Below are 10,351 nucleotides of genomic sequence, written 5' to 3' on the forward strand. Positions count from 1 at the left end.
GTGTGTGTGTGTGTGTGTGTGTGTGACGAACTCCGGAAGCAGCGCGACTTCACTCGCGGTTCCTGCTTACCCGAAGAAATCATAACACCTGCTGGCCTTGCGGGAGATCACTCTGTACTGCCTAACGAAATTAAGCAGTTCATGCGCGAGGAAGTTGCGCGCCAGCTGTCTCTTGTGCCTTGTACCCTTGGTACTACCCCATTTACACTGCCTCCTCGATACAGCGCGTCATTCACGAGCAAGTTTCTGAGGTTATACCTGCAGCCCCTGCGCTACCGGTGACTGCTCCGCTCAACTACACGGGGTTCGTCGTCACGCCTCTGCCTTGGCACACCTACGCTGAAGCCGTAGTCACATCTCGGCCTGTACCCATCGCCAACTCCTACGTGCCAACACGCACCTTTATTGCGTCGCCGAACCTTCAACGCACGCCGGTCGCCCTCACCACGTCGCCGTTCCCTTTCACCAATGCTGCGACGCCCTGAGCCTGGCCCTGAGGAAAACTAGAAGCCGAAGTTCCGGGGCCAAGAACTGCGCAGTTTTTGAACTCTTCAAGACCTCGTTTGTACCCTCCCAATGTTGTTGCCGTCTGCGCCGAAGGTGTGCCTCTTCTAGCCCTTTTTGACACCGGAGCCGCGGTGTCTGTAATGACTGAAAAACTTTCCCGTGAACTCTGAACAGTAATGACTCCGCTTTCTGACTGTACATCGAGCACTGCGAGCTCACAACGAATCCGATCTTTCGCGGCGTGCACAGCACGCGTCGTTATTCAATATGTTTTGTACACCGTCGACGAGTTTGCTGTGTTTTTGCAATGCTCCCACGATTACTGGGCTGGGACTTCCTTTCCGCTCACCCTGCCGTCATCAACTGTGCTCGCGTCGAAGTCGAGTTTTCGCCGTTGTGTGACCCCGCTTTCGTCGACTCGCCGCCTCTGCCTGCAAAAGTGTTTGTTGCCGCTGACACTGCGATACCCCCCTTCTCATCCACTCTGGTATCTTTCTCTTGTGACGTCCCTACTTGCTCAACCGTACTTTTTATTCCCTCTGAAACCGCTGTCCGTCGCAAGTGCTTTGTGGTTCCCTTCGCCGTACTGACAATTGACGATACTTCCACTATCATCTATGTTTGCAATCCGTTTCCCTGCCCCTCCACTTTACTGTGGGGCGAGTGGCTTGGCAGTGTTGACGAACTCGACCCCTTTTCTACATGCGTCGTTCCCGATCCACCGTCTTCTCTTCAGACTGGTGCCATTGATGCTTCTGTTCTACCCTCTCCACCATCCTTTACTGACGCCGTTTCTCGATGCGTCGATGTACATCTTACGCAGCAGCAACGTATAGCTCATCTCCTTAATTGAACGCTTTCGCGCCAGCTTCGATTACTTACAACCTTCTTTGGGCAGTACAACCGTAGCTCACCACACCGACACCGGTCTCCAAGCTCCTTAACGTCAGCGCCCATATCGTGTGTCAGCCTCTGAGCGCCGCATCATCGCAGAACAAGTTGACGACATGCTTCAGCGCGGCGTCATACAGCCCTCAAATTGCCCACGGGTTTCAGCGGTTGTTCTCGCAAAGAAAAAGGACGGTTCAATAAGGTTCTGCGTTGACTACTGTCCGCTGAACCAAATCACGCGCAAGGACGTCTATCCACTGCTTCGCATAGATGACGCCTTAGACTGCTTACAGGAGCCGAATTCTTTTCTTCGTTAGACCTGCGCTCCGGCTACTGGCATGTCCCCATAGCTGAGGCCGACCGCCCTAAAGCAGTCCTTGTTACTCCCGACGGCTTATGTGAATTCAATGTGATGCCATTCGCGCTCTGCAACGAGCCTGCCACTTTTGAGCGCATGATCGATAACATCCTCCGCCGCTTCAAGTGGGAGACGTGCCTATGTTACCTGGACGATATTGTGATCTTTTCGCATGATTTCAAGACGCCCCTCGACCGCCTAGAAGATATATCCTCACTTGCCTGAGTTCCGCTGGCCTACAACTAAATTTAAAGAAATTTTGCTTTGGTGCTCGGCAGCTGCTTAGTCTTGGCCGTGTCGTCTCCCGAGATGGCGTCCTTCCGGATCCAACAAAACTGCGTGCCGTTTCCGAGTTCCCTAGATCGACCACAATGAAAGGACTTCGCAGCTACCTCGGCCTTTGTTCATATTTTCGTCGTTTCATTCGTAAATTTGCCTCCATCATAGCATCTTTGACTGAGCTTCTCCGCAGCAGCCGCGACGTTTCGGCGTGGTCACCAGAATGCGACGATAATTCGCCACACTGCGCCAGCTCCTTACGTAACCTCCGATCCTGCGACATTTCGACCCATTCGCCCCGACCGCAATCCACGCAGACGCTAGCGGGATTGGCCTCGGCGCTGTACTTGCCCAGCGCAAACCTGGATTTGACCAGTATGTCGTTGCTTACGCCAGCCGTGCGCTCACTAAAGCCGAAGCCAACTATTCGGTTACGGAAAAAGAGTGCCTAGCCATCGTATGGGCCGTAGGAAAGTTTCTCCCTTACCTTTACGGCCGCCCATTCGACGTGGTTACAGATCATCATGCGCTATGTTGGCTTTCCTCCTTGAAAGATCCATCTGGTCGACTCGCCCGTTGGGCATTACGGCTCTAGGACTACGACATTCGCGTCATTTACCGATCGGGACGCAAACATTCTGATGCGGACGCTCTGTCCCGCTCACCTCTCCTATCTGGTGTTGTGACCTCGTCTGTGTCTCCCTACGACGTGTCCTCCTTAGCCATCACCGACATGCTTCAGGAGCAAAGAAAGGACACCTGGCTTGCTTCCCTTATCGACTTGTTGGTTCAACTCACGCTGCGTCCTGTCTTGCGGGAAAGACGCCGTCAAGCGCCCCACTTCATTCTTCGCGACGGTTTGCTTTACCGTCGCAACTACCTTCCCGAAGGACGTAAGTGACTCTTGGTTATTCTCCGCCGTCTGCGTTCTGACATGTGCGCCGCCTTCCATGCTGACCACAGTGCGCACATGCCGGAGTATTGAAATCTTACACCCGCCTTCGCCTCCGTTACTATTGGCGCGGAATGTACCACTTTGTTCGCCGCTACATCCGTTCTTGTCTCGCTTGCCAGCGCCGTAAGAAGCCTCCCTGCCGTTCAACCGCTCCTCTACAGCCGTTGCCTTGTCCTGCGCGCCCTTTTGACCGCGTCGGCATCAACTTGTACGGACCTCTTCCCATCACTCGTGCTGGCAACCGCTGGGTAATCGTTGCCATCGACCATCTCACGCGATACGCTGAGACATCGCCGTTGCCATCTGCATCGGCAATGACGTTGCCTCCTTAATTTTAGAACACATCATTCTACGGCATGGTGCATCACGTGAGCTATATACTTAGCGACCGAGGACGTGTCTTTCTGTCGGACGTTGTTTGGTTCTGAAGCAATGCCACGTACGATGTTCGTCGAACTACCACTGCCTAGCATCCTCAAACGAACGGTTTGACAGAACGATTTAATCAAACATTGGGCGATATGCGGGCAATGTACGTCGCCTTCGACCACTCAAATTGGGACCGTGTTCTTCCCTTTGTGACGTATGCCCATAATGCCGCTACGCAGACCACCACTCGATGCTCTCCATACTTCTTACTTTAAGGACACAAGCCCTCGTGCATGCTAGACACCGTCCTTCCGTACCACCCTGACGTGAGTGAATCGACGACAGTCTCTCAAGCTGCTAAATACGCTGAAGAGTGTCACCAGATTGCTCGCTCTCTCACCACTGCTGATCAACGCCAGAAACACCATCGCGCTGTCTCGGAAGCTCAATGTCTTATACCCCTGACTCACTTGTATGGTTCTGGATCCTGTCAACCAGCCCCGGTCAGTCGACGAAACTTGTTTCGAAGTACCACGGTCCTTACCGTGTTGCCAAACTTCGCCGATGAATTACGTCATCGAGACACTTGAGCAGTCTTCAGATCAACGACGCCGAGTGATCGCGCATATAGACTGGCTAAATCAGTACTATGACCCTGCTCTCGCGTCCTGTGCCTAAGTCGCTAGGATGGCTCTTTTCCGGAGGGAAAGCGAATGTAGTGAAGAATATTAGCGATACTTGGAGAAGCAGAGTGCGCCGCTCATCCAAGATGATGATGACTGTTGAGAAGCTCGAGGCTTTGGCGCTGTTCCCTGCCTTTGTCGGTTCGCTAATTACGACAGCGTCTGTTTTATAAAAGTAGTAGATTCCAAGCGCCTCCATTAAAGTTATATATGTATATATATATATATATATATATATATATATATATATATATATGCGGAAGGGGGGCGGGAAAGGGGATTACTGTACGTGCCCCGTGTTAGCATAACAGGCACACTATAAAATTATTGCCTAAAGCGTTGGCGTTTTGACCTTTATGCAGGCGACGCCGTGTGCACTTGTGTAAAACCTGAAGCAGAAACATGACACGAACATGCTCCATACTTTCCAATCAATGACACGGCATAAATGCAAGCAACGCAAAAACTGTCCACTTTACCAGTTAACTGTGCAGGCCATCAGAAGTGCGTGTAGCGCCACTTCGTAACGAAGCAAACGGATAACTTATATTTTCAAGCGAAAGAAAATTATTTGAGAGCTCAATTCAAGAAAGCCCGGCTTGTTCGTGATAGCAGTAATCGAGAGCATAATCACGTGTTCACAAGCGCGCTTTGCTGACGTTTTTTTTTTTTCTGTTACGAAGCTCAGCTTGGTAAATCATGTAATACGAGCTTAGCACTATAATATGCACATCATCGCTTGTTCGGGACCACAATATACACTACGCAATGCACGGCAACATCACTGCTTCATAAGGTACATCCACGAGCTGGCCTTGATAGTGTTCTTGCGCTGGGCCAGTTCCTTCCTCATGGCCTTCATGACCATAATGAACTCTACATCGGCGTCCTTGGGACGCGCCGCCTTGGCCAGCAGGCGGACGTTCATGACTGCAAACTTGCTTTGCGTCGGGTGCAGACACTCGTGGTGGGCTATGCTCTGGACGCTCTTGAGCAACTGTTCGAGCACGTGGCCCAGCTCGGCGGTGGCGTTCTGCGGACATCGGATGCCAATCTGCGTGAGGAGCATGATGATGCTCTTGGTGACGTACTTGTACAGCAGAATGAGCACTTCGCGGAACAGCCTCTTGTCCGCATCGGACGCGCTGCCCCGCGGGTACTTTCGGAAGGCCCGCTCGATGGTGGTCTTGGTCCACAAGAAGTCGTTGCAGACCTGGATGAGGGCGCTGAACTGCGGCTCGCTCATCTGCACTTCTCCCAGCCGCTGGAGGAACTTGAGCGATTCGAAGCCTTCGTCGAGTTTGGCCAGCGTTTCCACTTTGAGCGTGTCGAAGGAATTACTGCGCACGACGTCAGCGGAATAAACATATAGAAACTCAACGGTTTAATATTGAACAGAATGATTATTTTTCTTTAGGAGGTAATAGAACTTGTCACACAGTGACTCTGTGGTGTGAGCTAATTTGTTATACACTAGAGGCCTGCTGTGTTGGTATACGGCCTTGCTGGTACTGCTTCAAGCAGCGACTACATGGAACGTACTTCGGACGCATTTCCGGCGCGGGTGTTTCTCGTCGTCGTAGCGCGTGTATTTTCTCGCGCCGCCACGATGGTAACGGTATCATTGAAGCCGAAATGTGTTTCTTGTGATTATCAAACCTGGGAACCCATGATAGCACACGCGTGTTGGACGTGATAGAATTAACAAAGGGTCCGCTGCGCGATTCCAGTGCCAAAGGCCCGTCAAAAATACGACGCTTTACAATTCGCTTTCTCAATTTGAGACAGACATTAAGCACCGTTTATGGCAATGAAGAGGACGATCGCTTGTGTTAGACTGATCGGTATCTGCGACAAGGGTGGAGCATTGGCAGCAGCAATACTGTAACCAGTATGACATATAGTATACATCACGCCGTGCATTAAAGTACAATGCGCGCCCATCGTTACATCTGAAATCCCCCAGCTGCAAGATATACCAGTCAAGGTACAACCACGTAACGAGAAAAATTATTGTCAAAACCTCACCTTTTTGAACCTTGCCTTTCGACGTGGAGCTTTGAGAACATAATAGCTTAAGGGTGACTCATTTTGCACCGAGAGCGCTCGTCAAGCTCTGCGCAGACAGCCCTAACGCAGACTTTCTGTTGCTTGATCACGAATGCCGGAGGCCGCCAAGCGGCGTAAACTTGAAGCGCCGCGAATTTCACAAGAACCAACAGTTTGCATATCGTTCAAAATAACGATAATTAAACGCACTTTGCCAGAATATTGTCACAATCGATAGATAAAATACACCACTGGTAGAAGGGTAATACATTTATGTCTAGACCATGCATATGCGATTGTATGGTGCGCTTCGCGTCTCGATAAAGAGGAAGAACTGATCGCTGCGACCGTGACCAGACCAATCGCCCAGAGTGGATACGAGCCACTATTTTAGGGACACCATCATCATCATGTCCAGTGTGGCCCTTCGAGGGTACGAGCCATGTTTTGAGGCAACAACAACAATGGACGTTTGCTACGCAAACTTAGACAAAAAGCCCACCGTGCCGTCGTCTCGCAAACTGCTTCAAACAGCGAAAACGTCTCGAAGAGCAGCGAGATCTAAAGAGGGAGCAGCGCCACCGCAGCAGCACCGCAGGATGTACTACGTCTGGTTCTTCGCCAACATGGCGTGGGCCGTTCTAGCTTTCCCCTTAGGCGTGGGCGCCATCTCGCTGGCTCGTAACTACCAAATGTATCGCGACCAGAAGGACCACGTCTTGGAATGGAAGACAAGGTGGGCCCAGACCACTAAGCCAGCGCCGGCGTTCCGTCATGCCTGGAGTGGCGTCGCCTCCAGGTCCACAAGAGCGTCGGACGTGCCGTACCGAGAGTCGAAAGAGTGCCGGAAGCCGAGGGTGCTGCCAGAGTCACCGTGGAAGCCGCCGTTCACTGATCCTATCGAAGACTACCCGGCGGCTGATCCCGTGGACGGTCCGATCATTTGCGTCTTCAACCACAGTAGTTACCGGAGGGACAAGGAGCGGGCCTTTCGCACCGGTCTCGTCAACGGCCGTCTCTGTACGCACGTCGTCTACGCGTCCGCCAAGGTCACCGGCGACGACTTGACCAGCGCGGATCCCGGCTTCGACCTGGTCAAGGAGGGCTTCAAGAACTTGGCCCTTCTGAAGACCAAGTATCCGCACCTGAAAGTGCTAGTGTCTTTCGGCGAGTACGAGAGAGGCAGCGCGAACTTGAGTAGCCTCGCCTCGTCGGCGGTGCGGAGGTCGAAGTTCGCGCAGAACGTGCTCTCTTGGCTGATCGAAAACGACTACGACGGAGTGCACGTCCACTGGACCATCGCGGACGCCGGAAGATGCGGTTCGCTGCATGACGCGACGCGGCTTGCGAAGCTGGTCGCCAAGCTGAGATCGACTCTGACCCGCAACTACACGATTGTGCTGACGATTCCTCCGTTCAAAACTCAGAGGAACGGCTACGCGCTCGACGACCTCGTGGCTAATGTCGACTACTTCGTCGTTCGGACGCACGACATTCACGGTCCGGACGCGAACGCGACGCACTGCGCGTCGCCCTACACCAGTAGTGGCCCATCGCTCACGAAAGCTCTCGTCGGCGTTGTCGAAGACCTGCCACCGTATACGACTCAGAAAATCTGCTTTAGCCTGTCTTTCGCGGCAGTGTCTTTGCAACTCGGCAATAAGGCATCCGCGAACAGGAATTCGGCGCCCGCAAAAGTTCTCGGACCGGGCATCGAAGGCAACTTCACTCGCACGAGAGGTCGCATGGCCTTCTACGAGGTGTGCGCGCTTGGTGACTCTGGCGCGTTTTTAGATTTCAAGGAGATTTGCTCCTACAGGGAGATCAGCAAGAACTGGATCGGCTACGAAAGTCCCACGTCGCTGTCGTCGAAGCTTTCCGAGATATTCCGAAAGTTGAAGATATATTGCGTCGCGCTGTGGGACATTGATATGGACGACACAAAAGGGACGTGCGGGCTAGGTCGCACGCCTCTCCTGGCGTCTGTCCACAAGGAGCTCGTCACGGCCTCGTCCCATAACCGAGCTACCTCAGTTTCGGCACAGGAGGCGCCATAAAGTGCACGAAATCAGCACGCGTAAAAATGTTGCGCTTCTTATAACGGGATTGCAAATTAAAAAAAAAAAAATGCTTTCGCTTAGCGTGCAGAACTGCAAGGTCTGAATGGTATATATATATATATATCATTTCAACGAATTCAGCACCCGTTGATCAAAACACAAGTTTCTTTGTTTCTTGCGCTTTGTCGTGATCGAAAATAGTGACTCTCATTAACATTAAACAAATAACACAAGTAACACAAGCAATGTGTTATTTGTTTTGATAATCGTGCATTTCTCGAGATCTTATAAATGTGGCGACCGTTGCGGAGTTTGTATCGGCGCGCTGGTCATCGAAGTTGTGCGATGTGTTTGTAATTATGAAATGACGGACACAAAGCACCAAAAAGTCAAATTATTCAGTACAAATAACTATTTACATTGCCACGTCTTATTTTATTTTTTTTATTATTGAACAGCAACATATTATCACCCAATGTTGAAGTATCTAAAGGCGATACGTTCTTAATCGAGAGCAGGGAGGACAAATTCGAAAGCTCTAGCTTTTTCTAGCTCAAGCGGAATCGTGTTAGTTAATGTGGAGATAATAAAGAAGTAACAAGCGTTATTAATTTGACATTTAGGGATATATTAAAGAAGGCGTGCTTTTAATATTGTTGGTATTTATGGTTTTGTTTCGCTTAGATGTAAAGAAGGAGAAGTGAAGTGAATTTATGCAGCAAGCATGCATCAATGAAAGCTTATCTTATCGCCAATTCCTACGCATTTGTAGGATAAACTTTATTTTTTTTTGTACATGAAATTAAGAATTCTTTCCCTGAACATGAATACGGACTTAGATGCGTTAACTTCAACAACGGAACAAGAACGTAATAGTAATGTGGAGCGAATGAAGAGTGCCGACAAGCCGCCCTTTGCTTGATCCTATCACGATATCTCTTCCACACGCGTCACGATTCTCAAATAATCGCACCGGCGCCCCGGCATCTTCCCCAACCTCTGCAGTACGTCGTCACTCCACTTAGCGCGCATTACTGCCTCGGAACGTCATCGGCACATCGAACCTCAACAATGGCGCAAGTTCTCTATTCGGGCAAAACAAATACAAGGTTTGCCCGCCAGGTAAGGCAAAAGGAAAGCGTCGAAAGCTCTCATATGCTTCGCGCCACGAGGCATCCCACGCGTAATCGTCGATTCCATCATCGGTCCCTCGTTAAGCGGCCGCAGAAGTAATAATAAATGAATAAATAAATAAATGATAATAAACTATTCCTTCGAAACAGCTCCGCATTCCGTTGTGGGGGCGCGATCATCCATCCGCCTCGGGGACGTGATCGCCCCGACAGGAATTATCCGGCAAGGCACGCATGCGCCTACGCCAGTTCTATACGGTACGTACAGAAGCAGGATGGTGGCGCGGCTGGCAGATGCCGACGGTGCATCAAAGGAGCATCAGGCGGATAGAGCGCAAAGTGCACGCAGTGTGTGTCTGTGTAGACTGAGGCTGCAGGTTGCGTGGTGAATACGTCGGGGAGGTGGTTTGTAATGAAGGGGGCAAACGCAATGCACTGCACCAGCAGCAGAAGCAGGAGCAAGCGCGGCAGCCATGAGACTTGCGAGGAAATTCTTTCGAAATTAGCCTCACGCACTCGCGTGGCGCGCGCGCGCGTGCGCGGTGGGTGAGGCCTTGCGTGGCCCTTCTAATCGCGCCAATCTGAGGCTGAAATGAGCGCGTTTTTTTTTTCTTTCTTCTTTTGTTTTCGAGGCTTGCCCTTGGAATCCTGGTGAAGTCCCGCACCTCCCACCTAACCACCTCACAAACCCCAGTACCGCCTCCTCGCACTCCGTCGCCCCCCCCCCCCTCCCCTCCTGTGCTTCAAGAGAACACGTAGATGAAACGAGGGAAGCATGCAGGGCAGCCGCACAAGACCGGCGTGGGGTGGCCGCACATCCGCTGTTGATGTCGATTCCTTTTCAACGTCCGCGGTGTTTCTTCCTTTCTTTCGCGCGTGGCTGATAAGCAAGGAAGATCAAGTGCGAAAGCTTATCTTTCTAGATGTTTTCTCTCTTTCGTGCGATCCTGTGTAACGATATAACGATGAGCAAAACTTGGTGAGCGAAGCGAGATTCGCGGCATGCCATAATTCACTAAGCGCAGTAACGCTTTGGTTGTCGTTGCCGCTGCAGTGAAGTTCAGCGG

At 51.4% G+C, this 10,351-nt stretch overlaps 2 protein-coding genes across 2 annotated transcripts; one reads left to right on the forward strand and one right to left on the reverse strand.

Moving 5' to 3' along the window:
* Window positions 1-4,495: 4,495 nt before the first annotated feature.
* Window positions 4,496-6,200, reverse strand: LOC126522037 (uncharacterized). The gene is made up of 2 exons (XM_050170814.3): window positions 6,071-6,200; window positions 4,496-5,382 (listed from the first exon to the last, which is right to left on the reverse strand). The coding sequence occupies exons 1-2, from the start codon at window positions 6,109-6,111 to the stop codon at window positions 4,824-4,826; spliced, it is 600 nt and encodes a 199-aa protein (XP_050026771.1). The 5' UTR covers window positions 6,112-6,200; the 3' UTR covers window positions 4,496-4,823.
* Window positions 6,201-6,364: 164 nt separating this feature from the next.
* On the forward strand, window positions 6,365-8,287 carry LOC126522033 (chitinase-3-like protein 1). The gene has a single exon (XM_050170810.3). The coding sequence runs from the start codon at window positions 6,502-6,504 to the stop codon at window positions 8,146-8,148; it is 1,647 nt and encodes a 548-aa protein (XP_050026767.1). The 5' UTR covers window positions 6,365-6,501; the 3' UTR covers window positions 8,149-8,287.
* The last annotated feature ends 2,064 nt before the right edge of the window (window positions 8,288-10,351 follow it).

Source organism: Dermacentor andersoni, chromosome 6, assembly GCF_023375885.2.
Source record: "Dermacentor andersoni chromosome 6, qqDerAnde1_hic_scaffold, whole genome shotgun sequence".
NCBI classification, from domain to species: Eukaryota; Metazoa; Arthropoda; class Arachnida; order Ixodida; family Ixodidae; genus Dermacentor; species Dermacentor andersoni.